This window comes from Cibotium barometz, chromosome 32, assembly GCF_041138505.1.
Source record: "Cibotium barometz isolate CiBa-2024 chromosome 32, ASM4113850v1, whole genome shotgun sequence".
In the NCBI taxonomy this organism is placed as follows: Eukaryota; Viridiplantae; Streptophyta; class Polypodiopsida; order Cyatheales; family Cibotiaceae; genus Cibotium; species Cibotium barometz.
The window spans coordinates 23,401,677-23,416,663 of NC_141077.1; the positions used below are offsets into that span (position 1 = coordinate 23,401,677).

The 14,987-nt window shown below is 44.6% G+C and overlaps 1 protein-coding gene across 3 annotated transcripts in view; it reads right to left on the reverse strand.

Annotated features, from left to right (window-relative positions):
- LOC147619975 (ABSCISIC ACID-INSENSITIVE 5-like protein 2) overlaps nt 1-14,987 on the reverse strand; it is a 43,223-nt gene that overhangs the window by 3,756 nt on the left and 24,480 nt on the right. For 2 of the 3 annotated variants that reach the window (XM_086772085.1, XM_086772082.1), the window contains 2 exons: nt 10,427-10,456; nt 10,137-10,201 (listed from right to left, as the gene is read on the reverse strand). In XM_086772085.1, the coding sequence (XP_086628211.1) occupies nt 10,137-10,201; nt 10,427-10,456 (95 nt within the window). The remainder of the gene's footprint in view (nt 1-10,136; nt 10,202-10,426; nt 10,457-14,987) is intronic. The other variant, XM_086772084.1, reaches the window with a different exon arrangement.

Genomic DNA, 14,987 nt, shown 5'->3' on the forward strand with positions numbered 1-14,987 from the left:
CACACCTGTCTGGGACTAAGGCGGCAAATTCTGTGTGTGTTGTAGGTGGTGAGTGTGCACACTCAACCTTATTTAATTATTATTTCTTTGTTTACTAAAGTCTATGAATGCAGGTTCATATTCATTACAGTTTGGGCGGACAAACTTATAATTTATAGGAGAGTTCACATCGGGCGGGACTATTTTAATGAACCGGACCAATTATTAAACTTGGGCACCCGGGCACTGGACTAAAAACCCACAAATTGCTAAAACTGACTATGGGTATTTTTATCATCCACAAGTTTCTTTTCTGCGAGTTTTGGGGTGTTGAGCAAGTCAGGGCAGCCATGAGAGCTGGTCAACTTCTTCCGTAGAGAGTTTATGGGCTGTGGACAACAAGAAGGAGAGTTGTGAGGCTGGCTGACTCTATGAGCAAGTGCTACATGGCTGGTTGACTCATGGAACATGGGCTATAGGGCTGGTCGACAGCTGAAAAGCTTGCTACAGGGCTGGCCGACAGTGTTCTCTCTCTTCTCTAGTGCTGGTCGAGTTTCTTACAAGCTATAGAGAGCCAGTCAAGTTCCATACTTGCTCCCTAGGAATGGTCGACTTCCTCTACTGCTTCTCTACTGGCTAGTTGTGCTGAATTACAGCAAATTTCAGCAATATTCCAAGGGTTTCCTAGAGATGGAACAAATAACGATTGTGTTTGGCTTCAACCCCGCTTCACGGGATGCTAAACGAATGGTCTAAGTGTTGTTTTGGGCCTGTTTGGAGCTGCTGAATTGCACAATCGTGTGGACAACCGTGAAACTAAGGAGCAGTTGGTGACTGTTGGGGCCAAGTTGGTGACTGGGGGCTTCGTTTCACAGAGTTGGTGACTGCTTTGGCCCTGGTTGGTGACCGAGGATTGGCTTTTTCTAGATGGCAGTTGGTGACTGCTTTGGCCCTCGTTGGTGACCGAGGGTTTGTTTTCTCTATTGAGCAGTTGGTGACTGCTTTGGCCCTGGTTGGTGACCGAGACCTTGTATCGCTTTGTTTTTCACAAATTTCGATAAATCTGGTGCTGACTGAGGAGTGGAACTCCCGGGCACCCGCATCTTGTACAAGAGAATACTCTGTTGGTAATAAAGATACCTCAAAGGGGGGGAGGGGAGGAGGGGGGGAGGGGGGGGGTGCAGGGCAACTTCAGCCCTTAGTGCTGTGTCATGTGCAAGGTTATCTTATGTGGTTTTCCGGATGTATATGATTATGATGTCTGTGATGCCAGATGTATTGATTCATGCTCATGTTGTGATGAATGTTGAATGTATGCTATGATTTGGGCCACTGGTTTTCTGTATTCACGTGCCCACTTGTGACAAGAGTAGTCCCTAATACCGAGGGTTAGTACTAGGTACATAACATTCCTCCCCACTTAGGACATTTCCACTCTTGGAAATAAATGAAGGAGAAACCAACTACCTCCATCAACTGTCCACAAAATGAGGTTTATACCTATCTATCAAATCCACATAGCCACGTATCAAGGAACCAGCTCAACTGAAGAAGTTGTTCCTCCAACATATAACTGTGGAAACAAGACAAAAACAGAACCTTTCCAAGTCCTTAAGAATATAAACCATCCTTCAATCCTCCAACTTCTCATGGAATTGGAAACCTGAAATCGCCGAGACAACTCCCTGCTAGTTGCAACATAATACCCATCCTTTCTAGGATCTAGTAAATCCTTGTACCTAGGGGATATCATACCTCCCTCTCAAAGACTCCTAACTATCACGCACCACAACAGTGTCTCCTTCAAGCTATCAAAGTCTCAAGGAATCTGGGTTTTAATCCAACTCCTACCAAACATATTCTAGCTATTGCCAAAACTACATGCTCAATAGTACCATAGGCAAACTCGACGATAGGAATATACCTCTCCCAACAGACAGTCGCCTAGAGTCGTATGCACAAAGCATAACCTCCAAAACCTCATCACACCCTCCCCGTCTGCCCATGGGACTAAGGATGATCATAAAAAAACACAAGTCCATCGAATCTCCGGATGACCTGTTGTATAGGAACGTCATGACAATCATAAGAGATCTCTTCCCTAATCTTAGCACAATCTGGCACACAAACTCTTATCATTGGGGAACAACAACTGGTTCCAAATATGGTACTCACTACCTTCCACCATAACAAGGGGAATGATCCCTGAGTCCTGGTCTAAATCAATGGAGCTCCCCACCTGGACCTACTGCTAATATCGAATGAAATGCCCATCGGTCCGACACAGCCCTCTCAAGAAATCATATCAGTCAACACAGAATTGGGTAAAAGATTCACCTACCCAATCCTAGCAACCTCCATCCAAGTTACCCTTCCGATCATAGCAGCCAGGTACGGGACAGGACGTATAATACGGCAAAGTATAACACGTGTATAATACGTCGTTTTTATCAAGCCAAAATAAAAACGCCATTTTTTTTAATGATAAAAAGTGTGTGTGTGTGTGTGTGTGTGTGTGTGTGTGTGTGTGTGTATATATATATATAATATATGTACACACACACACACACACACACACACACACACACACACATATACACACACACACACACACACACATACATACATACATACATATGTATGTATGTATGTATGTATGTATGTATGTGCGCGTGTGTGTGTACATACATATATGTACACACACACACACATGTATATATACACATGTGCATATACAAATATATGTACATATAGACATAGGTGTTAACATGCATACATACATGAAAAACATCAAAAAAGGTTTTATATATATATATATATACACGTGTATATACTCATATATGTACATATACATATAGGTGTTAACATGCATACATACATGAAAAGCATTAAAAAAGGTTTTTATTAATGTATGTATTAGAAAAAAAAACATTCAGCAAGTTTTTTATTAATGATAAAAAAACTCGCGTTTTTTAAATAAAAAACGTTTTTTATTTTTTAAAAACGTTTTTTACGTTTTTTTCTGAAAAAAAAACGAAAAAAAAATTTCACGTTTTTTATCAATTGGACGTTTTTTATTATAAAAAACGTCCCGTCGCGTCCAATATATAAAAAACACGTTTTATAGCTGCTATGCTTCCGATTTCCTTGTCAAGTCTTGTAGGGGTGCAGGCAAGCCCACCACCCAGCTATAGATTCACGTCCGCAAACCACCCCCGAGCCAAGGGCTAAGGTTCCACTCCCACTGGCCAAGCCAGTCAGCCCTGCGTCCCGTACTACCAGAGCCTGTCCAAAGGGACCTCTGGCAAGACCGCTTATGATCCGCCACATCCATGGCAAGAGTAAGCCTCGTGGTCCAGGTCCAGACCACAATGAATCAATAATAGATAATAACCCAAGAGTCACTTATATAGTGCTTATTGTTGCTATAAATAATAGTCCAGTCCATAAATAGCCAATAGCCTTGGATTTATTAATATTGAACCTTAGCCACCTATCCAAGCCTGTTTTCCCTAATCCCAAGGCTCCCCTAATCCTGCTAAATTGGTCCCTAACCCCAAGGGTTAGTACTAGGTACATAACACAGCGGTTGATGGAGTCTCTAACCGTTATTGCACGTCACCTCAGCTTCCCGCCCCCATGAGGATTGCCTCATGGAGTATCCAAGGCCTAGCCAACGAGACACGTAGAGGATCTGACAAGAGCTTCAGAGAGCGCTGGTTAGTGGAGAGCATCATCTCACAGTAGGCATCGGACTTGCCATTGCAAGAAGATCCTTCCCGACAGGAAAAACACAGTCTGGTCCCAGCTTTTGGGCCCCCCGGGAACCGGGGAGGAGTATGCATCTCTATGAACCAGACTCTTATCCCCTTAGTCGAAGGGCCAGTGGCTGATCCTACACATTGGGGAGACCCCACTCAGGCTCCTCAACTTCTACGTCCCAGATGGGGCTGCTAAGTGCACGACCTTCTAGCTTCACTTGCGACAAGGACTCCCCATAGCAAACTCTTGGTGCATGGCCGGAGACTTCAACATACTTGAGGATCACATCACTAATCTTCTTTGTGATCTCGTAAGGACCACAAGATTGAGAAGATAACTTGTAATGCTTGTCAGTCCTCATCATCTTAGAGTCCTTTGGGATTTTAAGATATACCCACATGCTCTCATGTAAAACTCTCGAGGTTCGTCGCTGGTTAGCGTAATATTGAGCATGAATTGTGCACTCTTTACGCTTTCCCTTGCAACTCTCAGCATATCATGCATATCTTGCAAGAAATCCACTGTTGATTGCAACTTGACCCCCCGTAGTCCTACGGCAATGGGTGACTTTGGCTAATAACCGTACCTAAGCATAAATGGGCTAGAACTAGTAGCGCATGCTTACTACTGTTATAAGCAAACTCAATCTGTGGAAGATACCTTTCCCACTCAAGCTGTCTCTTGGAGACGGGCCCTCAACATATCCTCCTTAGTCTGGTTCATCCTCTCCGTCTGACCATCCGACTTGGGATAATGCGCAGATAATATGCTCAAGCGTGTTTCTGATTTGGAAAACACTGATTGCCAAAATTGTGCAGTGAATTTGGGATCCCGGTCACTAACAATCTCCTCAGGCAATCCATAGAGCTTATACAATTGCTCAACGAAGAGTTGAGCCAACTCGTGACTCTTCAATGACGACTCAATAGGGATAAATCTAGCCATCTTCATCAACCGGTCAATCACGACCCAAATTTAATCATGTCCCCTACTAGTCCGGGGTAATCCAACAACAAAATCCATCGAGATACTCTACCACTTTGCAAGAATTTGCAAAGGATACAATAACCCTCCAACTCCAAGTATTTCAAATGTATTAAGCTAACACTAGGTACACTTTCCCACATAATCCTCAACAAAGGATTTCATGTGCGGCCAATAGAAATGTCGACCAACCAAGGCCAAGGTTCTATGTATGCCCAAGTGCCCCGCACTAGGTGCATCATGTCACACATGGAATATTAAAGCTTGGACGTCTAGATCACTCGGCACACAAACCTTGCCATCCTTGAACAATAATCCACCTATAATGGAATACTTTTCCGATCTCTCTCATCAGCACTCATGGAAGTGTCCAGAACACTCGGATCTCGTGGGCTACAACCGACCTGGACCAATTGCCAAATTCGACCAAAATGGGAATCATGTTGGCAACGCTCTATTAGTAAAAGAGATACAATTGACCTGAGGGATCCTACTAAGGGCATCAGCAACCCAATTAGTCGATAACTGATGGTAGCGGATCTCAAAGTTGAACTCCATGAGGTCAACCTCTCTAGCCTTCTAACCCTTCAGGTCAGGTTGATCACGAATATACTTCAACGAGTGGTGATCCGTCTAGACAACAAATCGAGACCCATACAAATAGTATCTCCAGATTTTTATTGCATGGATAATAGCTAGAAGCTCCTTTTCCTGGGCAAGATACCTCATTTGTGCATCTAAAATCTTCTTGCTCTCAAAGGCTATGGGTCTACATCCTCGAACAAGATAGCACCTTTTACATAATCACAGGCATCCGTTTCACCACAAAAGTTTTACTAGGATCCACGAATTGCGACTTATATATATATATACATACATATACATATACATGTATACATATATATATATATATATACGTATACATGTATATACATATACATATACATAGATACATATATACATATACATATATATATATATATAAATAGATATACATACATATATAATCTCGTGACGAGAGAAGTTCATCTCCACCAATAAGCTGTAAGAGCACTCACTGACAAAAGGTTAAATGCCAAATCTGGAATGTAAAGAACGTCAGAGAAGTACCTCTTGTCGTTAAAGGAGCGGAAGGTGGGAATGGTGCCACGTCCATGAACTGGCACATAAGAAGAATCACCTAAAGTAGTACATGTCCTCCTCGAACCAATCCCAATGAGGTGTCATGTGAGCAGTAGCATCGCTATCCACAATCCAAGACCTAGACTCAAGAGTCACAAGCGCCAATGTACGAGAAGTACCGGCTACGAAAGAATACCATCATCACTCTTGGTCTGGGACCCCGCTGTAGAGGTAGAGTCCTTTCCTTCTTCATTTGCTTCTTCTTGTAACATTGAGGTTGTTTATGACTCTTCTTGCCACAGTAGTGACACTCCACGTCCTTGTTTTTAGAAGATTTATCTTTGTCTTTGCCTTTATCATTGTCGTTGTCCTTGGAGTTCTTGTCAGAACCCCCTTTCCCTTTCTTCTATCGATTCTTCCCCTTATCTTGAGCAACGAAAGCTCCATCAAAACTAGCAGAGGTCCCGGTCCACTCCTCAAAGCAAGACTCAATCTGCATAAACCTCTCTGGAAGCTTGGAGATAAGCCCAATAGCCAAAACCTATGTAGAGATATTCTTGCCACATACAGCAAGCTCGTCCCAGAGATCTTTCATATTCGTGATGAAACAGATAAAGAGGGAAAAGGCAAAAATCGAAAGATTCATAATTTGCTTTTCCAAAGCCAAAATCTGTACCAGACATAATCTTGTAAAGTACTCCAAAAGTGCCTTCCAAACTTCATGTGCCGCATTTGTTGTACGCACATGAGAGAGAACAGAATCCTGGCAATTCAACATGAGAAAGGAGAAAACACGATGATCATTTGCCGCCCAAGCATCAAGCTGTGCCTGAGTCGCACCAACTATAGAAAGGGTGGGAGGGGTGGCATTGGCAGTTGTGACGAGCCAGTCCCACAAATCCACTCCACGCAAGGCTGACTTCACCTTCACCTTCCACAATGTACAGTTGGAGCCATCCAACTTGGCAAGCTCAGAGAACATATGAAGCACAGTCAAGGCAGCCATCACTGAACTCGGGCTCAACTCTCAAAAAAGAAAACACACAACACATTAGAAAGAAGTGTCCACCACGAGTACCAAGCTGCCACCAAAGCCAAAATCCACACAAGACTCCCTTTGCAAGAGATAGTGTCCACTGGAGAAGAAAACACAGCCAACAAAGGGGCTGCAAACCTGAAAATACACGCCAACCAGCTTCCACACCTCTGATGAGAAAAAACGCTGAAGAGAAAGTACCTTCAGGCTGAAAATGATGAAGCCCAGGTGAAGGTAGAGCAACCAGCAACAACTGTCTAGAAAACACAACAACCAGAGGGCTGCAAATCTGAAAACGCAAGGCAGAAGGGCTGTAGAGTGGGCAGAATACGGGGCAGCAGGAAAACGCTGATCCTAGAGCGATGATACCATGATAGAGTGTGCACAGAGCGGAAGCAAGGAGAGCTGTAGAATGTGCTGAACTCAGCGTGCGAGAGAGAGAGAGAGAGAGAGAGAGAGATCTTATTAACATCTTCTAAAGGCCAAAAAACGGCCTATGAGACAACCTGTGTACATCATCATCATGTCTCAATGGACATCAAAATGGATACAAAAGAAAAAAAAGTACAGAGTACTCTATAATGTGGAGATAAATCTCATACAGGGCTCTAGTTAACTACTGTGGGCTGGGTGGGAGGGAGGGGGGGTAAATACATCCAATAAAGCATCTAGCTCCAACCGGTGCCAATGACTTGGTGTAGGATGTCATACGTCGGGTTAGGGGCAAGATATCTCCCAATTTGTGCTAGATCAATCTGGGGTCTGTCCTCTCTACTATGTCTCCTCAAGATCTCATCTATCTGTGTCTAGTGGAGACCTGGGGGGGCGAGGGCCAAGTGGGTGGGGGGGTCTCCTAGATCATAGCTCTCTCACTCGGGCTAATGTCACTCTTCTGGTAGTAGATGTAGATGTAGTGCATCTCCGAGTGACCCGGGTTTGGACTGAAGGAGCTATGGAGGATGAAGCCAATAAGCTGAATATACTACAGTGAATGCAATCCCGAGCAAGAGACCAAATAGTGTGATAAGCGAAGGATACAAAAGAGAGCTAGTGTGTCAACACATGAACCACACAACTCAACTATGAATGATATGGAATGGGAGAGGCCAGCCCACCTATTTCAAAGGTAAAAGGTGCTGGCCGACTGGAGCATCGGGAGCTGGCCAACTGGAGCCGACCTCGGAAAAATACCAAGAAAAAAGGGGAAAAATATGGGAAAAATAAGGGTGGCCAACCCACAACCAAGGGCCATAAAAGGGAAGAAATATGGGCAAACACGTGGGCAACATATGGGAATGAATATACTAACAAACATCACCCTGGATTACATATAGTTCACCATCATGAACAAGTGAGAGCCTATGAGACCGATAATCCAACATCATCATCTCACTCTTATAAAATACCAAGACATTCCCAAGATCATGTCCACCTTGTCAAGATTCATGATGTGGAAGTCCAAAGTCTCCCAATAGTCTTGAATCTGGACTTCCAGCCTAAGCACCGTTCAATCCCACAATTCCAGCAAGATTGACCACATAACGGTGATCACTTGCCCCCATGTGAAGCCGGAGTGTTTGCACCAAACGTGAGGAAATAAAATTATGAGTAGAGACGTAGAATCCGCACCCGATGGCCACTCTATAGATCCCTCAGCTCAGAGCATATCATGTGGACCAAAGGCAAACTCACTAATCTGACACCCCTGGCAACTACTCTCTCTATTGTTGGGGCACATCGTCGGCAAAAGGATTAGCATTAGATCCGGCAAAAGTCGAGATCATTGTAAATCTCCAGCCACCCAAGAATTCCAAGGGTCATTCTAGATTTGTGCTGTCCCCCAGTCCCCTGATTGTTCTCCTGTGTGCTGCCAAAACTGTTGTTTTGCATAGCTCCTGTCCTCCCCTGTTTTTCTTTTGCTTCTCCTTCCATTGAGCAGTTTCCTATCGCCACTGCCCCCTTTCCTCGCCTTCACACCTTACTCCGCCCATAGGCTGTCAGCCTGTCCGCCCCATATTTGTAGCCACTTGCCCACCTCCTTTGCTGCTGTTGACCACCTACTACCTGCTCGAGGCACCTGCATATGTCAGCACACCATCCAACCCTAGTTCTAGGTGCCCAGCCATGCAGCCCATGTGCAGTTGTGCCTCTACCTGCACTCGCCTTTGTATGCTCTCTTCTCCTTTTCTCCATGTGATAGGTAATCTCCCACCCGTGCTCTTAATTCACACTTTTGATCTGTCCCTGGTCCTCTCCCCCACGGAAGCTGCTCCAAATCCCCTCGCCAAGGCAACGCTTGATTGTCATTTCGCCAAAGTGGACCTCATCTCCTATTGTCTGTCATCAGTCGCCTCCTTGGAGGCCCTCACCATCATTGCACGTTTTTGCAACCAACTTACAGACCCCTATCCGATTTCCTGGTCATAAGTACACAAGTTTTATTTGGCACCACTAGCAGACAAACTCCAGAGTGTGCTTCGCATACTATAGAGCATGGCTTCCCCCCTGATTTTCACCCTTTGGTAGCAGGGTCACAATCCCCAACAAAGTCTGTTTCCCTGACCTGTTTAAGGAGTGCCATGCAATCCACCAATACGAAAGACAAGTGATTGATGTCGCCAGGACAAGAGTAGCCAGCACCGCAAGGGATTCCTTCTCTCCAGCTGACACTCCCTCACCAATGAACCTCCGCCTACAGGTCTCACTCCCCAGATTCACTCAGTGGGTCAAGCTCCTCGGGTTTCCAAGATAGTGCTTTGTTTATCAGGCCCCCCATATTTGCTCACAATTGCACCCTGCTTTCCCCCTCCCTGAACGAGCAAAGTAGCAGCCTCTCCTGCAGAAAGTGGCCAGGATGCACATTCGGCAGAGAGAAACTCTCACACATCGCCAGGCCCTCACCGTCCTCTTTCTTTACCACTAGGCACCATTAAGATACTCCATAATGGGAGAGCCAAGGATCGTGTCAGACCAAAGACAAGTTTGTTGCTTAAAGATGGGAATAATTGGCCCATGAGGTTATTTACCATGGCTTTTCTCACACCTGACCTTTTGCCACCAAAATTGCCATCAACAAGCCTAGGAACTCCATAGAGGCAAGAGACAAAAAAACCATCATGGTGAGCCACACAATGACTCAGATCTAAATCGCTGCACTTGACACCATGGTGAGCACTTTTTTGCAGAGCTAAAAGTGAGACAAAAACATTGGCAATTGGCATCCAAAAGTGGCACTTTCACATGAGGAACCTATCCGTACAGCAGGAATAGAGCTCTCCAGAATGGTGGGAATATGAAATTTTTCATTGCTTTCTGGCGCTGCAGTTACAAGTTACAACCATAGCGTACAACCACAGTGAAACAAAAATCTCTTTCTCACACAAGTTTCTAGCTTGCTAAGCTCAGAAAAGAATCCTTACTGTCCAGCATGACAAAGTTTATAAAACAAAGAGGGCCATCCAAAAATTAATGAAACAGATCATTGTGCAGTTCAAAATAAAATCAACCTCTAATTAATGTAAGAAGCATGTAAGTCATGAATACCTGTTTTCTCCTCCTTTCTGTCACTTCGACCTGCAATGTCATGATGAAATGAGAGGAGTCCCAGTGCAGATGAATAAATAGAATTAAAAAAGATTTGAGCAAAAAATGATTGAATTTAAAAGCAAGTAACCAGTAGCAACTTTAAAATTCTGAAATGCCATCAGCCTCAAGCCTTCTGCTTACTTCCTATGTGCCCTAGCACTTTGATACTATTAGGACCCTAACAGTACATGCTAAAAAAGCATGGGACACGCTGAAGGCATGGGAACCCAATGGTGGCATACGATTGCACATCACCACTTAAGACATTAAGTGTGAATGGGTAACGTTCGTGGATAACGATTGTAGGCCAAAGACCCAACGGTGTGTAGCACTGGGGGCACCAGTGGGGACATGGAGCGTGTGAGTATGGTGTGTGGCCGGTAAGGTACACGTTGGACTACGCCCAGGGTCTAGTAAATATATGGTTGGGTGGATTAACATAGTATGCCATGCTAGGGTTTTCATCTGTTGGAAAGGTCTCTTCATCACGTTTTTGCATGCATGCTAGTTTTCTAGGGTTAGGGTTCCACACCAAGGGGGCCTTACATTTGGTATCAGAGCGCATAGTTCCATCAAGGGAGTTTTGCTTCGCCATGTTCATCTTCTTTGGAGGGCTTCCTCCAATCCCAACTATGCAGCCTTGTGCATTTTTTCTTTAGCACTCGGAGCGACAAGTAGCAACAACAAACCTTGCCTTGACTATTGAGGCAATGGCAGGAGCTGTTTAGAGACTTGCAAGCAAAGGTTGGTCTTAGAATTTTGGTCACCATCATTGGAGAAGAGGTTAGCGAGAACAGTTCAGGCAAGGAGCCTCTATCGATGAACAATCTGTGTTGGAGGCTCGCTGATAATGGAATTATTGCATGTTGAGTTTCTGGGATACCAGATTGTGAGTAAATCTTATGCATGCAGCTATATGCATGAGATTGTAGGATGTTTAATGGCTCTGCTGGGACATTTCGCTAAACACGCTTTGCTGTGTGTCACCATGGCTGCTTACATGACCAGAAACCTCAACCTCTTCAGCCTCAATATCATCTAAGGAGCGGCAGCAGTAAGCACTCCGGCAAAGCAAGTCTAAATTCACTGATCATGTTTAATCCAGTAAATGCATGTGTAAGTTTGTACGTGTGTGGATTCAGATACATGTTTGGTGTGTGTGGAATCAGATACATGTTTGGTGTGTGTGTACATGTGTGCATGCTCATATGTTTGTGCATATGCATGTATATGTGTGTTTCTCTTATCTTGTTGCAGGAGCATCAGCTGAGGCATCTTGTGGGTTAGCTCTGCAAGTACCATCAGGTACATGCAGCCGACACGTGGCACTAATGGCACGCAGTTGACGTGGCACTGCCACGTGGCACAGGTGACGTGGCAGCTGACAAGTGGTACGGCTGGCTGCACAGGATGGGCTGTAAGCTGATGTGGCACCTGGCTGAAGCGCACGTGTGTGTGGTACACCTGAGTGGCTGGGCTGACTGTTGGTACACATGGCGGTTGGCTGCACAAGCACAGGCGCTGTCTACGTGGCAGGCACAGGCGCACACAAGCAAGAGAGAGAGAGGCAAAGGTGGCTGGCATCCGTACTCAGCGCAAGAGAGAGGCGCCGGGCAACTAGACGCGAAGGCGCCGGGCAGCAAAGAAAAACGCGATGGAGAAAAAGCGCTGGGCAGCAAATCGAAAAAAAAAAGAAAGCTGCGTGGGATTTTCGAAAACGCTAGTGCCGTGCTATTTTTTTTTTAATAGAAAATATTCAAAGAGTTTTTGAATGAGATAAAAGCACTTGTATAGTTTTTTTTCTCTCGAAGGGGGAAAAGCATAGCTTTTCACCCCTAGACTTGTATAAATAGGGAGCCAAGGCTCTTGTATCCCACAACACATCTTGGGTGAAAGCTTGAAGGAGATCTCCTCCCCGTGGATCAAGGAGGAATCTTCTCGGGAATTGTACAAGGGCTACGCCAACCTCGAGTGATAAATAAATACCTGCAGGGGCACCACGCTTTGGGGCGAATTGGTCTTTTGTGCAGGAGCACTCTAGCTCCACTTAAATATTTTCTTTTTCTTCCAAATTTATTATTCCAGTTCATAAAGTGATTAAAGTGTGATTAAGTGTGTTCACCGCCCGTCAAGTTTCTGAAGGCCAGTTTCAAGGTTCCATTGCCGGGATTCATCGTCAACTTTTTCAAGAGGGCGAGCCTGTGGTCGACACATTTAATTCTATGGCTGGAACTAGTGCGGAGATGAAGGATCTATCTTCGGAGGAGGATGACTACTATTTCGATGAAGATGAGGAAAGCGAGCAAGAAATACCTTCCAATATGCCAGAGCTTGAAGAAGATGATGCCACCTATGAAGCAAAGATGCAGAGTTTGATGGAGGAATTAATGGAACTCGCAAAGGACTCACGTTTCCCACGAAACTTCAAAACTGATTCCAAACCACGGAGGCAGGGGTCTGAGAAGAAAGCTAAGCCTCAACATTCGACTCCCATCCACCCAAATTTTCAGCCATACCCTGATTCTTTTTCTTCTTTTCCCCCACCTATCCATGGAAACCCTTTCAATACTTCTCATCCTGGTTACTTTGGCGGAGACTCTGTCTTTCATTCCATGACGGGTGTACCCAACATGGGCATGACTGGGAGCTATGGCATGCAACCAGGTATGCATGGAGGTATGCCAGGAAGTATGTATGGAACTTATGGTGGCGGTGGTGGAAGTGCTTTTGGTATGCCTGGTATGGGAGGTGGTATGATGGGAATAGGATCTAATGTTGTGGGCAATTCTTTTCTCAAACCATATCCCTATAATAATCTTGTTCAAGGCGAGAAGCCAAAAGATTATAAAGAGGGTGGTGTTGCAGTAAAGTTTCATACTTTTAGTGGTGCAAAGGACCGTTTGAAGACTCTCACCTTCATTCAACAGTTTGATGCGGCATTTTCTGGTGGTAACTTCACAGAGGCATCTAAGGTACGAAAGGCAACTTCTTTCCTAAAGAGTAATGCTCTTCAATGGTGGTCGAATCAAGGAATAGCACCTAGCACTTGGGTGGAGTTCAAGCAAATCCCATCCTGTGCAGCTAGCCGTACCACTTGTCAGTTGCCACGTCACATGTGCCACGTCAACTGCCTGCCATCAGTGCCACGTGTCGGCTGCCTGTACCTGATGGTACTTGCAGAGCTAACCCACAAGATGCCTCAACTGATGCTCCTGCAACAAGATAAGAGAAACACACATATACATGCATATGCACAAACATATGAGCATGCACACATGTACACACACACCAACATGTATCTGAATCCACACACATGTACAAACTTACACATGCATTTACTGGATTAAACATGATTAGTGAATGCTTAAACATGCTTAAAACATAATTAACAATGCTTAAGACAAAGAGGTAAAATACTCAATCTTGTAACATACCCCCCTCTTAAAACAAAGCAATCGTCCTCGATTGTTCATTCAAAGGATCTGCCAACTGAAACAGAACCTAAGAGAGCAACGAGAAAACTATGTCCTGCCAACTGAAACAGAACATCTGAATAACATAAATCAAGAGCATCCACCTCGTGAATAGTCATGTCCCCCTAGATGCTACCTGCTCCGCTCATGGCCATCCCATAGGACCCACGATCAGCAGTACATCATGAACATAAGTAAACACTGACGCATATCAAACGAAAGTCTAGAATAGGCGTCCGCATTCTCTGCAGATATTCGTATATCCATCAATCAAACCATGTGACTAGTACACACAGATCATAGAAATCCCATAGGCAGATATACTGTCAGGTCAGTATCTCGGGTGTGCTGATAAGAACACCAAGTGACTTCCAGATCTCATCCAAATGAACTCTGTGACAAAGGAGCGGAGTCACCCCCCTCTTGAGTAACAGGCAGTACTCCAGAATCCATAGCTGAACCTGTTGAAGCACTTTGTAAGGTAGGCTCCAAACCAAAAGCCTCAAGGTAAAGTTGTAGTATCCTCGGTGAATCTGCCAAGTCACCCTCCTCCATCCACTTCGAATCCATAGGTGAATAGTTCACAAACTTCACCAGATATCGACGTGAAACTTTCCCTCTGACTTTTCTTTCATTATGTGCCAAAATCTATTCCGGTTGAAGAATCTCATCAAGTTCTTCTACCTCTGGTTGTGGCTCAACCTGCTCTGTAGGCACCGCACCTCTAAAAGGTCTAAGAAGACTCACATGGAATGCATTATGAATCTTCCAAAGATCCGGTAACTGAAGACGATAGGAAACATCACTCATCTTCTCAATCACCTGAAAAGGCCCATAGTACCGCATACTCAATTTAGGATATAAGCTCTGTTTACCCTTCATTTTCCTGAGTCTAGCCTTCTCAAATCACAAAAGCACCCAATCACACAAATCAAAAACCAATGATCGACGATGAAGGTTTGCTGCTTTTCTCTGTTTCTCTTGAGTTCTTTGAAGAGCCATTTTGACCTTTGTGTAAGCCTCATCCATATTCTCCACGAAACGAT